The sequence below is a fragment of the Carcharhinus amblyrhynchos genome, chromosome 6 (assembly GCF_965287045.1).
Source record: "Carcharhinus amblyrhynchos chromosome 6, sCarAmb.v2.hapA, whole genome shotgun sequence".
In the NCBI taxonomy this organism is placed as follows: Eukaryota; Metazoa; Chordata; class Chondrichthyes; order Carcharhiniformes; family Carcharhinidae; genus Carcharhinus; species Carcharhinus amblyrhynchos.
In genome coordinates, this window is record NC_137329.1 from 10,946,759 (window position 1) to 10,969,035 (window position 22,277).

Here is a 22,277-nt window from a genome sequence, read left to right on the forward strand (position 1 = left end):
GAGGGGCTGGGGGCGGTTCAAATAGCAGCGAGGGTTGCCATGACTTAACATGGCGCGTGGCAGGCTCGTGGCGTTAGGGGGCGGGGCGCGGCCTGGAGGAGGGGCTAAGGGGCGGGTACACATGAGTGAGGGCGAGGCTTGGGTCGGATGACAATGACGTTGCTACGGCGCATGGCGTTAGGGGGCGGGACGGCGGGCTGGGGGCGGGGCGCAGTTGCCATCAGGGGGCGAGGTTGCTCGCTGGGGGCGGGGCTAGGAGCAGTTCGAGGGGGTGGGTCGCCGATGCGGTGGGGGGGGCGGGGCGTGGGCCGGGTTGCTATGGCGTTGCTATGGCGCGAGGCGGGGTCGCGTCAGGGGGCGGGGCTGAGAGAAAGTGCCAGAGCGGCCTGGGCTGAGCGGCGGCTGGAGTGCATTCCCTTTGGTTCCCCAGGCTCGGTGTGTCTGTTCCACCCGGTTCCCAGGCTCGGCTCGGGCCTCGATGCCCACGCCTTTCTCGTTCAGCGCTGCGGGGATGGGGATGTGCCTGCCGTGTCTGGGAGGAGCGGCCGAGGATGTGGTGGAGACGCCGGATCCGGTAAGAGGCCGAGAGCCGATGGGGCTGGAGGGAGGGAGGGGCTGGAGGAGGAGGGAGAGAGTGAGGGGCCAGAAGAGAGGGAATGAATGAGTGAAGGGCTGGAGGAGGGGGGAGGGAGGGGCAGGAGGAGGAGGGGGGAGTGAGGGGCCAGAAGAGAGGGAATGAATGAGTGAAGGGCTGGAGGAGGGGGGAGGGAGGGGCAGGAGGAGGAGGGGGGAGTGAGGGGCCAGAAGAGAGGGAATGAATGAGTGAGGGGCTGGAGGAGGGGGGAGGGAGGGGCTGGAGGAGGAGGGGGGAGTGAGGGGCCAGAAGAGAGGGAATGAATGAGTGAGGGGCTGGAGGAGGGGGGGGGGAAGAGTGAGTGATTGTGGGGGGCTGGAGGAGGGACAGAGAGGAACTGGGGGAGAAGGTGAGGGGTAGGGGAGAGTGTGAGGGGCTGGGATGATGGGGGTATTTGTGAGGCTGGGAGGAGAGTGGGATGGTGTGTCGGGTGACAGGGTGGGTGGTATGGTGCATGGCAGCATTGGCTGGGTGGGGTGGAGGGTGCGTGAGGCTGAACCAGGCAGTCTCATTAATCAGATCAATAGAAGCTAAATACATTGCAGATCCTGGAAATCTGAAATACAAACAGAAGGTTCTGGAACAATTCAAAGTCTAGCAGTGTGTGTGGAAAGAGAAACAGAATTAACATTTCGAGTCCAGTAACAATCCCCTGGTGATTCCGCCAATGCAGAGGCTGGACAGAGCCTCCCTCCCTCTTTCCCATGCATTGTGGCCATGTATTGCACTGGGTGGTGTCTAAATAAATTAATATTTGCCTAAAAAAACACTTTCCTTAATATATACCTGACTGGGGACAGAGAGGTTTTAATTTGGAATAATATTGCCATAGTCACACTGCTGCACTGTGTTTTGGCAGGGATAATTTTGTTTGCTGCTATTAAATTTATTTAATTTAATTTATTACATTTGATTTTATCTATATTTGATTGGTTATTGACTTCGACCTTCTACAAAATTCCCTGAGCCCATTTTGCAGGTGAATCATTTATTCCAAAGGATTGCTGTTGATGTGTGTTTGTTTTTGGACCTGGACTTCCCCATATATCACTCCTCTGTAATGGGTGCAAATTTAGATAATTTTACATGAACCAGACGCACGCTTTGATGTTTATCTCCCCGACAGGGCAGATATTTTCTACTGAACATAGCAAACATGTTCACATCATTGCAGAATACAGTATTGCAGCAGTAAAGAACAGGAAACACCATGCAAGCCAAGCCCAGCATCAGCGTTTCAGGCTCATGGCCTATCATCTGCTCAGCTCTGGAGGCGTGAACCCTGTTTCTCTCTCCACAGGTGCTGCTTGATCTGCTGTGTGTTTTCAGTTCATTTCAGGTTTCGAGCTTTATTCCAAGTATTTGGTCTGCTATTGTTCATGAGTTGTTGCAGCATCTGGTGCAGTAATTTGATGAACTGACTTGATGTCTTTAGAGTAGATGAAACAGAAAATGGTCAGGTGGAGAGAATGAAGCAAAGATTGAGTATACCATTGGTTTACGTCTGTCAAGGCTAACCACTTTTTTATCGATATCAACTACTGTCACTCCACTTCTGGGCTTTCGAAACCCCAATTATGTCATGATTTTAACTCTCTGGGTTTTAGTGAATTTGTGTATCTCATAATTACTCTTTTCTTTCTTCACTTGCCTCTTGAACCTGAGAATACCGAGAGCAAAGTGAGAACAGTGCTTGGAGCGTACTGCCAAAACTGTGTGCATGAGTCTAAATAACGCCAAAGGGTTAAATACCCATTTGCAAGTCACACGTATCATTCTACTAGTCGTGCTGTGTGCTTTGTAAAATGCTTAATCATTTACCCAAGGTTGCTTACACTGACATTTTAAGTATAGTTTGTAAACTGTAAATCTTGCAATTCAACCACAGTGGTAAATATTCCTGGCGTTCCAGTTTTTCCGGAACCTATGGATTGTCAAGGTCCAGTCAGCAAAAGTGGTTAACGTTCTTTTGAGAATAGTTGAGGATATTTAAAATCAAATACCTAGTGGCATGGTAGTTAGCACTGCTGCCTCACAGCACTAGGGACCCAGGTTCAATTCTGGCTGATTGTGGAATTTGCATGTTCTCCCCATGTTTCCTCTGGGTGCTCTGGTTTCCCCCTCACACTCCAAAGATGTGCAAGTTAGATTGATTTGACCATGCTAGATTGCACCTTGGTGTCAGGGGGATTAGCAGGGTAAATATGTGGAGTTACGGGAATAAGGCCTGTTGTTGGCGCAGGCTTGATGGGCCAAATGGCCTGCTTCTGAACTGTAGGGATTGTATGCAAGATTGAACTGCATAATTTAATTCCTCTCTCAGATGTTTCCTGTTTTTGTGTGTTGCTGTTGGAAATTCAATTTTCTCTCCTAATACCCTGTGTAGGTTGGAGTAATGGAGGCAACTATCTGAATGTAATAATGACTGACACGCAGCCTGCTGCCATACATCACATGACCAGCTTTGTGTAATTAAATAGTGTGGTGCCAGGGGGAAAAAAGTCAAACAAGTGCTTGGTTCTGATCTTTCATGATGTATGATGCAATCAGAACGCTATGTCTGTGGTATTTCACAGATATATTTTCACAATACAAACATCTATTTTATAAGCAAACTTTACATATTGTAAAGGCAGTTGTGAACAGTAGATGTGTGAACCGGAAGACCACAACATGATCAGGGGTTGGTTCGTTGGGGGGGGGGGGCGGGGGGCGGGGCGGGGGGGGGGGGGGGTGTGGAATGAAAAGTTTAGACCCTTACCCGAGCTGAAAGAAGGGCAAAGGCTTGTTCTATGAAAGTTAATACATCTGATACTCCATTCTGGTTCTCAAAGGAGACAATTGTTTATTGAGTTACTTTTCTAGGAAATGTCTACACCCAAAAGTGTAATTGTTTCTGCAGTGTTAATTGCAAGTTAACCTAAGAGAGTCTCTTAAGTCACTGGGAAATAAATAGGTTTATAGAAGCTGAAATTAAAACTAGAATTTGAACAATGTTGTGAAATGTGTGGGTAGAACACAATAGCTATTGTTTGAAGCGTATTAATTGGCAGTTGTTAGTCAGTGACTGTGGCCATTTGTATTGAGGCAGATGTACCTGTTCACGTGAGACTGTTCATTAGGTAAGCAGTGTTTTTAGTTTCTGCTGTGTTTACAATCTAATCTGACATAGTGCAATAAACATGTACAGTATTCATTTATTAATTAAATCCCTCGTTTCAGACGGCTTCAGCTCATTCATCCTGGACATTAGAATTACTGTTAGACTAGCTATTAAGGAATTGAATTGATTTATTATTGTCACATGTATTGGGATACAATGAAAAGTAGTGTTTCTTGCAAGCTGTTACAGACAAAGCATGTCATTCATAGAGTACATGTGGGAGTAGGAAAGGAGCGGGTACAGAATATAGTGTTGCAGTTATCGATAGGGTAAAGAGAAAGACCAGCTTAATGTCTGTTAGGGCCATTCAAAAGTCTGATGGCAGAAGCTGTTCTTAAGTCGGTTGGCGCATATTTTCAGACTTTTAGTATTTTCCTATGTTGGAAGAAAGTATGCCGGGGTGCATGGTGTCCTTGACTATTCTGGCTGCTTTCCCAAGACAGCGGAAAATGTAGATGAAGGCAATGGATGGGAAGCTGGTTTGCCAAGATGGACTGGGCTACGTTCACAACCCTTTGTAGCTTCTTATGGTCTTCAGCACAGCAGGAGCCTTACCAAGCTGCAATACAACCAGAAAGGATGTTTTCTAGGGTGCATCTGTAAAAATTGATGAGAGTCATAGTGGACATTTCCTTAGTCTTCTAATGGAGATGAGTGTGGAATTTTATAAGTTGATAGATTTATTTCAATAGATACCAGTAAATGTGCTAAAGAAGAGCTTGCTTAGGAAGTTGATCACAGAATACAAATGAATGTTTTGCTGGCTATAATATGTTTTATGGCAGTGCAGGGACAATCTGCACCCAAAGTTTTGACTAAGTTGAGTATTTTTAAAAAGAATTCTTGGCTTTCTGGTCAGTGCATTGAGTGCAAAAGCAAATAAGTTACACTAAACCTTTATAAAACACTGATCAGCTTCCAGCTGAAGTTTAGTTGACAATTCCGGGCACTGCATTTTAAAAAAGCATGATGCTGGGGAGAAGGCCGACAAGATTTACTAGAATCACACAGGAATGTGAAGCTTCAGTTATGTGGAGAGACTGGAAGAAGCTTGGATAATTCATCAGATTAAAGTTCGTAAAGTTTATTTATTTATTTGTGTTGCAAGTCGGCTAACATTAAACTGTAATGAAATTACTGTGAGAATCCCCTAATTTAGCATGGCTAGCGTATCTAATCACGTCTTTCAGACTGTGGGAGGAAACCAGAGCACCTGGAGGAAACCCACGAGTCGCAGGGAGAGCGTGCGGACTCAGCAGAGACAGTGACCCAAGCCGGGAATCGAGCCTGGGTCCCTGGCGCTGTGTAGCAGCAGTGCTAACCGCAGTGCCACCATTTCCAGTGGGAGGTCAGAGGACACCATTCAGACAATGGACAAACTAAAGAAGACATGAGTGCTTTTCCCTTTGTGTGTTTACAATAACCTGAATGCACTGCTTGAAATGGTGGTGGAAGCAGATTCAAGCGTCTCTTTCAAAAGAGAATTATGTGATTACTTGAAGAACATTTTACATGCTTTGAAAAGGTAGAAGGATAGTGGGACTAATAGGTAGCTCTTTCAGCCGACACAGGCGCGTTGAGCAAGTAGCCGTCTTGTTTGTTCATTTTATAATTCTAAGACTGATAAACTGTCCTTCAGCTAGTATGAACAATGCAGATTTTTTTAAACAATTAAGCCTTGCCTCATCTGTAGTTTTCATTTTGTGCTGCATTGAATTATGATCGCAATAAATGATTAACTTTGTCAAATAATAAACTTAAACTTATTAAATGTTACCTCTTTGGTTTGCTTGGAAATGTTCCCAGCGCTTGAATGATGTGACAGTTTGCAACAACAGGCATTTAAGAAGTGAATTAATGGAACCTACATTCCACTCCACCTTCACCTTTTTTCTTAAAAAAAAGTAAATATTGCATACTATTTTAAATTGTATATTTAAATTATATATTATAAAATTATATATAAACAATCTATATTTAAAAAATGCCTTTTAAAAACTGGTTAGATTTACAATTTTAACTTCAATTTGATACGTTCCCACACAAGAAAAAGCTTCAGTTATGTAGGAACTTGCCAGCCAGTACTGCAATCGAGATGATGAAAAATGTGCAGAAGGCATTATAACATTCAAACAGTTATTTGAAGGCAGTATGTATAGGATTGGAATGGGGCTTATAATGTATTGTGAATGGGTCATGATGTGGAGATGCCAGCATTGGACTGGGGTTTGCCCCTTCGTCAGGTGAATGTCAGATTCACCTGACAAAGGGGTAGACCCCAAAGCTTGCGAATTTACTATCAAATAAATCAGTTGGATTTAAACCTGGTGTTGTCAGATGTCTTATTGTGAATGGGTGACAGACTTTTCTGAAGGTGGGTGTTTGGTACATCATCACTTTGAGTTTTTGCATCTTTCCAGAGAAATTTTCTTGAAGTTAAGATTCATCTTGGTGGCACAATGGTTAGCACTGCTGTCTCACAGCCCCAGGACCCCAGGTTCAATTCCCAATTTGGGTCACCGTCTGTGGGTTTCCTCCGTGTGCTCTGGTTCCTCCCGCAGCCCGAAAGATGTGCTGGTTAGGCGCATTGGCCATGCTAAATTCTCCCTCATTGTACCCAAATAGGTGCCGGAGTGTGGCGACTAGGGGATTTTCGCATTAATTTCATTGCAGTGTTAATTTAAACCTACTTGTGACACTAGTAAGTAAACTTTAAATGAAGTTCCCCCAAGTAAGGACAAAACCATTTGCTTTAACTCAGAAAACATACGTTAATATAGAGGGGAACCGGTGGATGTGGTGTTTCTCGATTTTCAGAAGGCGTTTGATAAGGTGCCGCACAAAAGGTTGCTTCAGAAGGTTAGGGGGCATGGAGTTGGGGGTAGGGTGTTAGCGTGGATAGAGGATTGGTTGTCTGATAGGAGGCAGAGAGTTGGTATCGATGGGTGCTATTCTGATTGGCGGTTGGTGACTAGTGGAGTGCCGCAGGGATCGGTGCTGGGGCCTTAACTATTTACCGTTTATATAGATGATCTGGAGGAGGGGGCTGAGTGTAGGGTGTCGAAATTTGCTGATGAAACAAAGATAAGTGGAAAAGCAAATTGTGCGGAGGGTGTGGAAAGTCTGCAGAGGGATCTAGATGGGCTGAGCGAGTGGGCGAGGACCTGGCAGATGGAGTACAATGTTAGCAAGTGTGAGGTTATCCACTTTGGCAGGAATAATAGTAGGAGGGATTACTATTTAAAGGGCGAAAAGCTGCAGCACGCTATGGTGCAGAGGGACCTGGGGGTCCTTGTGCATGAGTCACAAAAACCCAGTCTGCAGGTGCAGCAGGTGATCAAGAACGTGAATGGGGTGCTGGCCTTTATAGCAAGGGGGTTAGAATATAAAAGCAGGGAGGTCTTGCTGAGACTGTACAGGGCACTGGTGAGGCCTCAGCTGGAGTACTGTGTGCAGTTTTGGTTGCCGCACTTGCGCAAGGATATTTTGGCCTTGGAGGGAGTGCAGAAGTTCACTAGGCTGATACCAGAGATGAGGGGGTTGGACTATGAAGGGAGGCTGAATAGACTGGGTCTGCACTTGTTGGACTTTAGAAGGATGAGGGGGGATCTTATAGAGAAGTATAAGATAATGAAGGGGATGGATAGGGTAGAGGTAGAGAACTTCTTCCCACTCAGAAAAGACAGCAGGACTAGAGGGCACAGCCTCAAGATAAGGTGGGGGTGCAATTTAGAACAGAGTTGAGGAGGAACTTCTTCACTCAAAGGGTGGTGAATCCCTGGAATTCTCTGCTCGTTGAAGTGGTGGCGGCTACCTCGCTAAATATATTTAAGACACGGTTAGATGGGTTTTTGGTAGGCAAGGGAATTAAGGGTTATGGGGGGAAAGCGGGAAAGTGGAACTGAGCCACTTCAGATCAGCCATGATCTTATTGAATGGCGGGGCAGGCTCGAAGGGCTAGATGGCCTACTCCTGCTCCTATTTCTTATGCTCTTAATATGAGCCACAGCTTAGGGACTTGAGTATGCAGAGTTTTGATTGGCATTTAACAATAAGATGTGTAGTCTCAGTTAGCCCTGGAGCATTAATGAGTTTCCTTTGGCTTGTTTAATTATGGCTTTGCATTGCAGGGTTACCTAGAACTGCATGGGAAGAATGTCAGTCCTCTGAGTTACAGTTCTTTAGCTTGTCCCACCATTTTATGCTTCCCAGGGAGAAAATCATTGACAAAGATACAATATTAGCAGTGTTAAGTAATGCAGTTATCTGGAAATAGAATCCATATTTGTTTATTTATTAATATTTAATGAATAACAAAAGTGATTTGGATCTCCCATGATTATTATTCTGTCGTGAAATTAATCGTCCAGAAGGGGTTAGCAAAGGAGATAAGTGAAAGGTACTTCTACAATGTAAACAAAACTGAACAAGGGAGGATTTGCTACACAAACGAGTGATGGGGAGTAAACCAGAGCAGATAAGAGAAGTAAAGTTAGAGAAACATCTAGGCAATAGTGATCATAGTAAAATAACTGAGAAAGAGAGAAAGATGACAGGATAATAGTATCAGAATCCTACAGTGTAGAAAGAGGCCATTTGGCCCATCAGGCTTGCACTGACCACAAGCCCACACAGGCTCTATCCCCATAACCCCATGCATTTACCTTAGCTAGTCCCTCTGACACACAGACAATTTAGCTTGGCCAATCTACCTAACCCGCACATCTTTGGAGTGTGGGAGGAAACAGGAGCATCCAGAGGAAACCCACAGAGACATGAGGAAGAATGTGCAAATTCCACACAGTAAAAAGTCTAACAACACCAGGTTTCAGTCCAACCAATTTATTTGATAGTAAACTCACTAGCTTTTGGGTTAGCCCCTTCGTCAGGTGAATGGAGAGTTCTGGCCTCAGACAGAGCATATAAAGCACAGACAGTTTACAGATTCTGCTTTCTTGCATCTCTGTAAAAACTTGATGTTTGTGTCGATATGCGCAATCTTCTTGGAGATCCTCTCCACTTGGATCCGGCAGTCTGCGGTGTCGATAGTAGTCATGATGTAGATATGCCGGCGTTGGACTGGGGTAAACACAGTAAAAAGTCTGACAACACCAGGTTTCAGTCCAACCGATTTATTTGATAGTAAACTCACAAGCTTTCGGGTTAGCCTCTTCGTCAGGTGAATGGAGAGTTCTGGCCTCAGACAGACCATACAGAGCACAGACAGTTTACAGATTCTGCTTTCTGGACAGTGACCCAGGCCAGGAATTGAACCCAGATCCTTGGCACTGTGAGGCAGCAGTGCTAGGCACTGTGCCACTATGCTGCCGGTAATAGATTAGTGAGAAGCTGATTTTGAGGAGCTGGGAATAGAAATTAGAAAAATAAAGTTGGCAGTGTTGGTGAGTGATATAGAATGGCAGTAGGAACTATTGAAAATGTCCAGGAAAACTATTCCAAAAACAGCTTGTGTTTATATAACCCACTTCAGCATAATCAAATTTCCCAGCTATTGTGCCAGATGACTAAAAGCTTGGTCAAATTTCAGTTTTTCGAAGCCTCTTATAGAGGGAAAGTGTGGTAGAAATTCAGTGAGGTTTGAGGAGGAAGTTCCAGCACTGACTGCAGCTGAAAGCATGACCACCAGTGGTGGAGTGTTTAAAATCAGAGGCACTCCAGGCCGGAATTAGAGTAGCGCAGATATCACTGAAGGCTTGAAAAGATGCATGGCATAGATGCCCTTAAGGGAAAGCAAGATAATTACACGGAGGAGAAGGGAATGATGCTGATCGATGAGGAAGGATGGGAGAGATTTGAGTAAACAGACACTAGTATGGGCTGGTTTAGCCAAATGGTCAGTTTCTGACCAGTATTTTCAATGCAGCTCCCTCACTCACCACCACCACCCCCCCCCCCCACCCCAGCACTTTAGTGCCAGTAAGCCTGAATAAAGGATTGTCAGTTCCATTATTGAAAGCTTTAGGAAAAGGTAAAAATAATAAACCAAGATTAGTTATTGTGATCTGAAATCCAAACCAACGTAATCATAATGATGAGAAACAGCTTCACAAAAGTTGAATGTATTTTTAATGTCTACATCTACAAGCAGCAGAACTTTGAATTCAATTTTTCTTTATCTACCCAGGATACCAGAAGAAGGCAACTAGCAGAAGCTGCTGAGAAGCGACAGAAAGAGGTAGAAATATTAATGTTCTGTTCTCCTGAAGTATGTTAATTTGCAGCACAGAATGTTAGCTGTCTGTTAATGAGGGAATATGACTGAACTGCTAAATTTATAATTTCCACAACACAAAAAACATTTTTTTGGTTCGCAATTTTCTTTGCATTCTACTTAATGTTGAATTCATCCACAAAGCAGTGCGTTAAACTTATTTTTATGAAAAAAGTCCAAAAGGTTTATTTGGAATCACAAGCCTTTGGCACGCTGCTGTTTCATTGGGTGAGTGGAGGTAGGTTCACAAACACAGCATGTATAGGCAAAGACACAATTGCAAGAAAATTACAGATTGGAATGTGAAGAACGGTTAGAATGTGACTGTTTACAGGTACAGATAATGCGAGTGGAGAGAGGGATAATCACAGGTTAAAGAGGTGTGAATTGTGTCAAGCCAAGACAGTTAGTAGGATTTTGCAAACCCAGGCAGTATGATGCCGTGTTTATGAACCTACCTCTCCACCTGATGAAGGAGCAGCGCTCCGAAGCTCGTGATTCCAAATAAACCTGTTTGTCTTTAACCTGATGTTGTGAGACTTCTTAGAGTGCCCACCCCAGTTCAACACTGGCATCTCCACATCATCCTCAGTGCAGACCAAGATGCTCTTGGGCTATACTTTCCAAAGTGTTGGCTTTTGATTGTTTTGAAAAATAAACTCTCCTAAAATTTCTATGTCAGTCGTAACAATAGCCAAAATCTTCCAGTCTCTGGATAATTGGGAGACCAGACTTAACGATGGAAGATGTGCATCAAAGCCCTGTAAGAAGTCCTGAAGTGTGGACCAACATGGGAATTGTCTGGGAAGTTTAAACCTTTGATGGGTAACTTACTGCTGTCTGGGTCCCTGTGCAAATTATAGAATTCCTACAATGCAGAAAGAAGCTATTCAGCACTTTGAGCTTGCACTGACAACGATCCCACCCAGGCCCTATCCTCATAACGCCATGTATTTATCCTGCTAATCTCTCTGACACCCAGAGACAATTTAGCATGGCCAATGTGCCTAACTGGCACATCTTTCGGACTGTGGAAGGAAATTGGAGCATCCGGAGAAAACCCACACAGACATGGGGAGAATGTGCAAACTCTGCACAGACAGTGATCCAAGTTGGAATTGAACCCAGGCCCCTGGTGCTGTGAAGCAGCATTGCCAACCACTATGCTGCCCTTAAATACCTGCAGCTCTGAGCTAGAGTTGGAGACTTAGGACGGATCTATGTGATTTAATCTTGATAGTTGGAAAATGTCAGGCAGTTTATAACTTGAATAACTCCATAACCGATCCTCCTCTATGCCATGCCACCTGACTAATACTTTCCCAACCACCAGACTAACCCCAAACCAGGCGAACATGCTCGCCCATCCGCTTGCTCGTACATCAATAGACTAGATCTTTAGCTGCCATGTTCTAATAGATATTTAGTGCTCTCACTTCTCCTGACTTTACAACAATCCACTGGAATTCCCCATGCACTACCCATTTTTCAGTTAACCAGAATTGGCAGATCCCCAAAGAAATGAGCTGTGGTGTTGGTTGGAAAATATTCGCTCTGTGCCGTTAACTGGGAGATTCGGGTTTTCCTGAGTGAAATAACCCTGGAATAATTCTGTTCTAGAACCAGGCTTCTCGTGCAGCCCTTTGCCCAAGCATTGGCAGCCATGCCCTCAGCAGTTTATCTCTGGAATTCATACAAAAGACCAGCAGATTGGGTACATTGGCCGTGCTAAATTCTCCCTCGATGTACCCGAACAGGTGCTGGACTAGGGGATTTTCAGAGTAACTTCATTGCAGTGTTGATGTAAGCCAACTTGTGACTAATAAATAAATAAACTTCCTGCTTTTTAAGGCCATTACTTACGCTTCCTAATATATGATCTTATGATCTTACACATTAAGAGTAGGAATTGGCCATTTGGCTCCCTTGAGCCTGCTAAGCCATTCAACATGATCATGGTTATTCTAATTTTAAACTCTGCTTCACATTCTTGCCTACCCTTGATAACCTTTCACACTCCTCTCCCCTGCTTATCAAGAATCGATCTACTTCTGCATTAAAAATATTCAGACTACCTCAACCACCTATTGAGGGTGAGAACTCCAAAGTCTTTCTATCCTCAGATCATTTTCCTTTCCTCCCCTTATTTTTAAAAAGTGACTCCCTATAGTGACTCCTGCAAGGGAGGCTATGCTTTTGGCATCCACCCTGTCAAGTCTCCTCAGGATCTTGCATGTTTCAGTTAAGTCACCTCTTAAAACTCCAGTGGATACAAGTCTAGCCTATCCCACCTTTCCTCATAAGACAACCTGCTCATTTCAGGCATTAATCTAGCAAACCTTCTCCCAACTGCTTCCAGTGCATTAATGTCTCGCCATAAATAAGGCCAATACTGTACACTGCATTTCAACTGTGGTATCACCAATGTTCTGTATTATTTGAGCATAACCTCCTTACTGTTGTGTTCAATTATCTTTGCAACAATCCACGTTCTATTAGTTCTGCTACTTGTTTGCTGCATCTGCATACAAACCTTTTGCAATGCATGCACTCGGGCACCCTGATTCCTCTGGTCAATCTTCTGTCCATGTTGTTCCTTTCACGACAAGTTTTTATTTTCCACAGTCTTTAATGTGGCACATAAGAACATAAGAAATAGGAGCAGGAGTAGGCCATCTAGCCCCTCGAGCCTGCCCCGCCATTCAATAAGATCATGGCTGATCTGTCGTGGCTCAGTTCCACATTCCCGCCCTCTCCCCATAACCCTTAATCCCCTTGCCTATCAAAAACCTTATCAACCCGCGTCTTAAATATATTGAGCGAGGCAGCCTCCACCACTTCAACAGGCAGAGAATTCCAGAGATTCACCACCCTTTGAGTGAAGAAGTTCCTCCTCAACTCCATTTTAAACCGCCCTCCCCCTTTATCTTGAGGCTGTGACCTCTAGTCCTACTGTCCTTTCTGAGCGGGAAGAGCCTCTCCACCTGTATCCTATCCATCCCATTCAACATCTTATATGTCTCAATGAGATCTCCCCTCATTCTTCTAAACTCTAACGAGTACAAGCCTAGTTTATTCAGCCTCTCCTCATAGTTCAACCCCCTCAACTCCGGAATCAGCCTAGTAAACCTCCTCTGCACTCCCTCCAAGGCCAAAATATCCTTGCGTAAGTGCGGCGACCAAAACTGCACACAGTACTCCAGCTGCGGCCTCACCAGTGCCCTATACAGCTGCAGCAAGACCTCCCTACTTTTATATTCAATCCCCCTCGCTATGAAGGCCAGCATCCCATTTGCCTTCCTGACCACCTGCAGGCTGGGTTTTTGCAACTCATGCACAAGGACCCCGAGGTCCCTCTGCACCGTCGCATGCTGCAGTTTTTCACCACGTAAGTAATAGTCCTTCCTACCATTATTCCTACCAAAGTGGACAACCTCACACTTGCCAACATTAAATTCCATTTGCCATTATCAGATATCTTCTAAAAGTCAGTAAGTGCAGTACATTCACTGGTCCACGTTTATCCCCAGCCGAAATTACTGCTTCAAAGAACTCCAGTAAATTGGTTAAACATTTCCTTTCCATAAAACTATGCTGACTCTGCCAGATTACCTTGAATTTATCTAAGTGTCCTGCTATAATAGCTTTGATAATAGTTTCTAACATTTTCCCTATGACAGATGATAAGCAATTTGGCATGTGTCTGATTGTTCCTTAGTAAAAAACTGAGAGTGTCTTCTGTATTTTAGTGCTGTATTTTGAGCATGACCGATTGCATCTGCGAAGTTATAGAAAAAAGGGCAATTTCAGATATGAATCTTGTCAATTGAATCCCAGCTTCACGGTGACAAAACGAAGACACAGCTTTTCTGTAATGATAGAGTTTGTTGCCTTTGTACATTTCAATAGTTCTCCATCCACCACCCAGTGTCCCAGCTGACCCCTCTTTTAATAAAACAATGAATTAATTAAAACAAAATGAAGCATAACGTCAAATGAAACTTAATAAACTAAATCAAAATGTCATTCCTGGGCCTTATGATGCACCCAACCCCCCCTTGCTGTCCCCTCAGAAGGCCTGACATGTGCCAGTGGACGCCGTATGCTCCGTCTAGTACACTCATCCCTGAACATAGCTGCGGCAGAGGGGCAGATGGGCACTTGTTAATAACCAACTCGACCAGGCGCAGGAGCAGACTTGTCCCTTATTTATATGCGATCAAAGTATTTAATTAAACAATATCCTTCATATGTCCTAACAATATAACCAATGTAATTAATATACATTTAACAATCCATGGCAGGAATCCCTGCCTGCTACCAATCCGTATAGGAACTGTAGGCACACTGCTCTTTGTTGGCTTTCTGATGCATCGACAGCATGTCCAACAAATGCAATTGCAGCAACTATGCAAAATGAAGTTTTCCTTATCAAAAGTAATGTTTCCCCTTAGAGATTTGTTGTAGAGTTAAGTAATATCTTCAGTAGTGTATTTAACATTTGAAAATTATTTTTGGAAAGAATGTGCACAGGGGCGTTAAGAATCCAGAATCTGTGGAACGGAAGAAGAAGAAGCAGGAGGCATTGGAAAAGCAGCAGATGAACTCCACGTCTGCAGGAGGTGGCGGTCTCAGGGTGAGAGAATTTTCATATGATATACAGTGAGGTATCTCCTTGTTAGAATAAGTGGGAATTCAGTGGTTATTAGGTAACTGGAGAAGGGGCACGGGTTGAAGTTCTTACTATGGAAACAGGCATGGTTTAAAAAAAAATTGTTTTCTAATCCCTGGTCCCCAAAGGGCTGCTTATCGTTAAGCCAGTGTTTGCCATCAAAATAACAGGGAGGCTCTTAATGCTAATCCTTACTTGTATAAGTAAAGATTGGCACAGCTACAGAATTGAAAGCCAGTATTTGGAAGTTAGTGTGGTGTTGTGCCACTACACCATTCATGCGAACTGCATCTCACTGTCTGCTGCACCATTATCATAGAATCCCTACAATCCCTACCATTTGGCCCATTGGGTCTGCACAGTCTCTCCGACAGCGTGTCCCACGTAGGCCCCATCCGCGTAACCCCACGTATTTAGCCCACTAATCCCCCTAATCTTCACGTCTTGGGACACTGAGGCAATTTAGCATGGCCAATCCATCGAACTTGCACGTGTTGGACTGTGGGAGGAAACCGGAGCACCCAGAGGAAACCCACGTAGACAGGGGAGAACATGCAAACTCCGTGCAGTCACCTGAGGCAGGAATTGAACCAGGGTCCCTGGCTTTGTGAGGCAGCAGTGTCACCCATCGTGTATCGAATGGCATGAAGCTGCTATTTTTGCACACTAAACTTACCACAGAAAGTCAACTAATTTCATTCTAAATAACTGTTTAACATTTGACAAGTGTTAATTATTGCCAATAAACCTCTGACACAACATAACTATTACAAGTTTGGAGTCTCATGCCCTCAGGCTTTCAATATACAGAAACAAAAAAGAACAAACTGATCTGGAACTAAAGGTCTGAACGAAGGGGAAAGATCTTTGAAAATGCAAGGGGCTTTCCAAAAAAGAAGATAACCCCCAAAATGCCTAACATTCTTACGGAAATCCCACTGGCATCTCTTGCAGCCTGTATTGAATTCTTTGCCAAGCAAGATTAGAATTGCTATAATCTTTACAACGCTGAAACATTGAGATGTACAATGTTGTGCGGAATTGCTAACATTTTTGTGCCCTTAACACATGAAGCCATCAGTGACTAAGAGCAACCGGCAGAGAGAATATGAACTTGTGTCACCTGATGGAACAGGAGTAGGGAATTAAGAAGATTCAGCGGAAGATGATCAAACATTCATTCTTTGTCCTGATCTAATTGTTTTTGTGGAATGAATCCAAAGGGATTCAAATGAAACACAGTTTTGCTGGTTTTGAAACAGAGAAAAGAGGAGCAACATTCCCTCCAATTTTTTGAATGTTTGAAGTACATTTAATTTATTAGCTTGCACGTTACCTTAAAATTGGATGACTTGTGTAGTACCTTCTGGGTCGCTGTGCATGTGCACATATATGCAGCTTAGCGGGACCATTGTTAAAGAGGTAAAGCAATTTGGGGAAGGAATCTGTGAAGAACATGTTCAATCTAAAGGCTCCAACATTGTGGGAGGTGGATAAGTCTAAAGGGAGGTGGATAAACGATGGAATGCAAAGAGTCAGAAATGTAAAGAGTACAGGAAGGAGAGTGGCTGTGATGCTGAGAAGCTTTATAGGTAGAGAGATTTTAACAATGAGAATGAGTTTAATTTTGTTTGAATTTTAATAGTTTAAATTCGATGGATTCCCAGGTTGCAAGTGGACGTGTCAATGTGTGCAGTGGTGTTGGGTGTACGGGACTTCAGGCAAGCGAGGAGAGTCTTGGATGAACTGAAGTTTAAAGAGTGGAGAATGGAAGAATGCTCAGGAAATCATTGGAAAAATAATGCCGATGGATTTGAATGAAGGTTTTGACAGCAATTGGGCTAAGTTGTAGCTGGAAATAATAATGTCTTTGGGAAGGATATGGGGTGGGAATTTTAGCTTGAGGTTAAAAAAAACATGTGAACGGCTTGGTTCAAACCTGAAACAGTTACGGGAGCGATGGGTGATATTGGTGAGATTTTGGAACATGTGGTAGGAGGGCTGACTACCAATGGCTTCGGGCCTCCAGTGCTTAAATGGAGGAAAGTTTTGCTGATCCAAGACTGAATGTCGTTCTGGCAGCACTGGGGCAATGCCAGTCTTACATCTTATGCTGTATATTGTTGATCCCGTGTCTGTGGGTGATGTTGTCAAAGGACACCATGCAGACGGATAGAGAAGAGAGTCGAGACAAAGAAACCATTTTTGGACACGTGGTTGTAAAACTAAACACAGCCAATTCTACTGAAGTGGACGATGGAGGAACGGTTCTGGAGAAGGAGATTATGGGCAACTCAATCGAACACTGCATGGGGGAAGAGGGATAATACAGTATGGTCACAGCCGTGGAGAATGGTGCTGCAGCAATTTCAGTGATGTTTCCAAATATGGTCAAAAGACAGGTTCAGGATATTGATAATCAGCCCATGATCGAAATGAATGGCGGAACAGGCTCAAAAGGCCGAATGGCCTACTCTTACTACTTGTTTTTATGTCTCTAAATGGAAACCAGATTGAAGAGAATAAAACAACATTGCAGGAAAATAGGGTAGAGATATGGGAAGAAACATTTTTAAGAACTTTGAAGAAAAATGGGTGATTGGATTTTTAAGGATTGTGTGAAACATATAGTCTAGTTTGTGGCATTGTAGATTTTTCAAATAAACTCAATGGCACCTGTCCCTTATTGAATTAAGCAATGGAAACTGATCAAACTAAGTGAGGTGCTTCTTAACATAAGCACTGTCCTCTAATCCTTGAAATTAAACTGAAGTCACAAGGCAGCCATGTGCAGTGTTGTTCATAAGAATATAAAGTGCAGGATGTGTATAGACCATCTACTAACTCGAGGTCACTCCATCCAGAGTAAGTGGATGATATTTCTACCCTGGACACACACACTTTTCTGCCACCGGTCCTCTGACTCCACATGTTGATCCTTATGCCAATTCCCTTCAGTCTGCCCTCCTGGGGAAAACATCAAATGGTGCTGTGATATCTCTGCATGCCTCAGTTCTGCTTTTCAAAATTTACCCACTTAAGGTTTCAATGGATTAAATACCAATTCTGACAATCCTGTTGCCTTAACACTCGCCCACTATATCACCAGCTACTGGGGCAATGGTGTACCAACATGAAATGTGGACACAACTGAGACGTGTTACGGCTAAGTCAACTCCTTATTGGGAAATCTCTTTCACAAGTTCATTCATAACTGAATGGGAGTAATTTTCTTTCCAATTTCTAGTGTTGCTTGAAGTTTGTGAATTTTTGTACTTTGAATTTTGGCTTCTTATCCTGCAAGAAGTCTAACAGCATCAGGTTAAAGTCCAACAGATTTATTTGGAATTGCGAGCTTTCGGAGCACTACTCCTTCAGGTGAGTGGAAAGGTGGGTTCACAAATAGGGCATATATAGACAAAGACACAATTGCAAGATAATGGTTGGGATGTGAGTGGAGAGAGGGATAATCGCAGGTTAAAGAGGTGTGAATTTTCTCCCTTATTCTGTGGTTATTTGCTGACTGTCATCAGTTAAGTAGCCAGCTTACTTCAGCCCTACCTGTGGCTTTGCTAATTTGACTGGGTCTGGGTGGGGTGGATTGGTGGGGTGAAGGGAAGTGACAGCACCTTACATTGATATTTCTTGGTCATTTCTCCAAGCAAAGCAAAATTCCTTCAGCCTACTTCTGCAACTGAGTCCTGGAAGAAGATGGATAGATGGAATATTGCCAAAGTATCATTGACTTTGGTTCTGTTACTGCTGATGGATTATTCTTCTGAGTTTTTCCTAATGGATTTTTATTCTTTTCTGAGCTGGGGATGTTTTCCCTGAGTTAGAAAATTACCAATTATAACATTTTCTAAAGGAAATGGAGCAGATGTTCCTGTTTATTCCCACTCTGTTCCAGGATGTTGAATAGAACTTCTGTGCTTCTCACCTTTCCAACTTTTAACATCTGCAAAGAACAGTATTTCCTTAATGAGTTTCCCTGACATGAAATTATCCTGATGATGATGTTTTTCCATCGTACTTGTTGAACTCGGGAGACTGTACTTTCCTGTTACCAATCTGCTGTGTGGTGTGATTTAAAATAACTGTAGAGATTTCAGCTGCTTAAAGCCTGATGTGTGCTGGGCTGTCCCTCCCTTATGGAAGTAAAGAAAACAAAACTAGCTTGTTACCGTAACTACCATAACTGGGTAGTACGGCATCACAGTGATTAGCACTCAGTGCTGGGGACCCGGGTTCAATTCCTGGCTTGGGTCACTGTCTATGCGGGATCTGCACATTCTCCCCATGTCTGCATGGGTTTCCTCCAGGTGCTCCGGTTTCCTCCCACAATCCAAAGGACCTGCCTTGGCCGTGTTAAATTCTCTCTCAGCATACCCGAGCAGGCACCAGAGTATGGCAACTAGGGGATTTTCACAGTAACTTCAGTGCTAATGTCAGCCTACTTGTGACACTAATAAATAAACTTAATCTAGACAGTGCACTTATCCATTTCCTTGGCTGATTCCTAGCTGATGACCTTGTGTATCAACCACATGCGTCTCGTCTGCTCCCAACACAAAGCTATTGCTTAAGCACCTTTCTGCTCTGCACCCACCCTCACTTTTTAGGTGGTTGTTTGTGGCTTTGACTCTAAAGTTATGAATAACAACTTAATTACTCGTGCTTAGTATGTAAAAATAAACTTGTGTGATACTATTATTTATATTGCTTTCTTTTAAATTCCAGTGGCAAGTTGGTTAAAGAAGTTGAAGAATTGGTCGAAGATCTTCAATATTGCCAATGTAGCACTGACCTTGCTGCCCTCTGTTACCAAGAGGTTCATGTTCTCTGCGTCGCTTTCGGTGTTTGGTTAGAAAGATTGAGAAATGTGCCATCCTCCTTCGCATTGAATGTTCTGCACAGAGGTTCTCTGTGCACCAACAGAAGTGTACAATGTTTCTTTTAGTCATTTAAAAACCCACACAGTAACGTTTAACACACCACACCAACCCAGTCATTTCTCAAACACTGGAAACTACACATGGCTTGGATGTTGCTGTTCCAAAGGGTCCTTTGGTTTGCTTATGTTTTAACCAGAGATTGTAATGCTAGATGTTTACTTACTATGTATTGCCATTATTTATAAACCAGTATAGCTACCTATTGTGGATTTTTGTAGATAATTCAGCTGCAGCTTTATTAGGCAAGGTTTTCTATATTTATAAACACTTAATTTTCTAAACCTTTGTGCCTTGGATATCGTATGGGGAGATGTGACAGTATGCTTTCTTTTAATGCTATTAGCTTGTGTTTATTAAAATATTTAGCATCTTTTTTGGACCTTGTTTTAATTTATTGTACAAATTGTTTTTTGCTGCTGAAATTGTTGATTCTATTGGGCCAGATTACATTCAACTACCTCTGAATAAATGTACTCAACCCATGTAGGACAACTGCTTTTTTTTAGGACTAATAAAACTTTGTAGTATTGACATGTTCTTAGCTGATTATACTTTGGAAATGATATTATGTACAAATATTTCTTACTCTTTGCGTTAGTAAAACAAACCCCAATATAATTGTTCATCATCAAGTGATTCAATTGCAGGTTTCTGTGTTTGTCACTAATCGTCGTGGCCCTGATGGTAAAAGAATTTGGAGTGTATTTGTTGTATGCCTCTTTATTATATTTGTTGGGTGGCACAGCGCCAGGGACCCCAGTTCGATTCGCAGTTTGGATCAGTGTGTGGAGTCTGCACCTTCTCTGTGTGGGTTTCCTCTTGGTGCTCTGGTTTCCCCTCTCAGTCCGAAAGACGTGCTAGTTAGATGCATTGGCCATCCTAAATTCTCCCTCGGTGTACCCGAGCAGGTATTGGAATGTGGCAACTGGAGGATTTTCGCAGTAATTTCATTGCCGTATTGATGTAAGCCTACTTGTGATAGTAAGAAATAAACTATAGAACATACAGTCTTTTCCAAAATTGGTAAAACTTTCTCCTCTACTGAGGAACATTTCTATAAGAGACCACTTGCACCTTAGCGCAATAAGAACATAAGAAATAGGAGCAGGAGTAGGCCATCTAGCCCCTCGAGCCTGCCCCGCCATTCAATAAGATCATGGCTGATCTGTCGTGGCTCAGTTCCGCATTCCCACCCTCTCCCCATAACCCTTAATCCCCTTGCCTATCAAAAACCCATCAACCCGCATATTAAAAATATTTAGCGAGGCAGCCTCCACCACTTCAATGGGCAGAGAATTCCAGAGATTCACCACCCTTTGAGTGAAGAAGTTCCTCCTCAACTCAGTTCTAAACCCCCCCCCCCCCCCCCCCCCCCCCTTTATCTTGAGGCTGTGCCCTCTAGTCCTAGTGCAAGGGCTGTTCTTTGATCAGACCTAGTCCATGTGTTGCCAGGATATTTTTCTGCATTGTTGCTACTGATCATGTTGATGTCCAAGCACAACCCTTTCTGTTAAGTCAGCAGAGCAATGCAAAGCATAAATTCTCACGTTGTAATTTCCCCAGCACTGACCTGTTATCCCTGTTTAAAACAGAAAATGAGGAAACAAAGCCAGGCTATACTGCCTTTATCAACTGGGTACTCTGAGTCCTGTATCTGTTTCTCTGGTACTATTCCAGGTGCAGATGCTTCAACACGATATTCATAATTTGTTAAAGGTTTGTACTATAGACTCTACCATAATTTGTCCTTTGAAGTTTTCTATAATTTCCCCCTCATACCTGTAAATGTAAGACCTGAGTCTTTTTAGGTTTTGGAGATGCCAATTGTAATTCAGGAGCTAATAGACAGAGCTAAGCAATTCTACAACCAATCAGACCTAAACTCTGCTGACCTGCCAGATCCGGTTGTGAATGGTGGTTGTCAATTAACCAACTCACTGGAGGAGAAGGTGCCACAAATATCCCCATCTTCAATGATGGAGGAGCATTCGCAAAAATCTTCAGCTAGAAGTGCCAAGTGGATGATCCATCTCAGCCTCCTCCAGTGCTCCCCAGCATCTCAGATGCCAATCTCCAGCCAATTTGATTCACTCGACATGATGTGATGCTGAAGGCATTGGATACTGCAAAATTGTGAGCCCCGATAACATTCCAGCAATAGTACTGAAGACTTGTGCTCCAGAACTTGCCACTCCCCTAGCCAAACTCTTCCAGTAGAATTATAACACTGGCGTTGACCCAGCAATGTGGGAAAATTGCCCAGGCATGTCCTATACACACAAATCAGGACAAATCCAAGCTACCCAATCAGTCTACTCTCGATCATCAGTCAGCTGATGGAAGTGGTCATCAGCAGTGTTACCTAACGCACTTAGCAACAATCCACCACCAGTATAGCAGCAGTGTGTACTATCTACAAGATGCACTGCAGCAATTCACCAAAGATTCTTAGCACCTTCCAAACCCACAACCGCTTCCATCTCGAAGGACAAGGGCAGCAGTTGAATGGGAACACCAGCATCTGCAAGTTCTCCACGCCACTCACCATCCTGACTTAGAAATCTATCACCGTTCCTTTGCAGTCGTTGGGTCAAAATCCTGGAAATCCCTTCCTAATGGCA

The 22,277-nt window shown here is 43.5% G+C and overlaps 1 protein-coding gene across 1 annotated transcript; it reads left to right on the plus strand.

Moving 5' to 3' along the window:
* The first annotated feature begins 369 nt into the window (after positions 1-369).
* svip (small VCP interacting protein) lies at positions 370-20,642 on the plus strand. The gene is made up of 4 exons (XM_080189888.1): positions 370-574; positions 9,943-9,993; positions 14,552-14,665; positions 19,442-20,642. Exons 1-4 carry the CDS (start codon positions 479-481, stop codon positions 19,454-19,456), a joined length of 276 nt encoding a protein of 91 aa, XP_080046014.1. The 5' UTR covers positions 370-478; the 3' UTR covers positions 19,457-20,642.
* The last annotated feature ends 1,635 nt before the right edge of the window (positions 20,643-22,277 follow it).

What these genes read in the sequence shown, in the direction of transcription:
- svip (XM_080189888.1), top strand. Translation starts at nt 479, where the DNA reads ATGCCCACGCCTTTCTCGTTCAGCGCTGCGGGGATGGGGATGTGCCTG. An exon ending in TGGTGGAGACGCCGGATCCG is followed by an intron (nt 575 to 9,942) that starts GTAAGAGGCCGA and finishes TTATCTACCCAG; the next exon opens with GATACCAGAAGAAGGCAACT. An exon ending in CTGAGAAGCGACAGAAAGAG is followed by an intron (nt 9,994 to 14,551) that starts GTAGAAATATTA and finishes ATTTTTGGAAAG; the next exon opens with AATGTGCACAGGGGCGTTAA.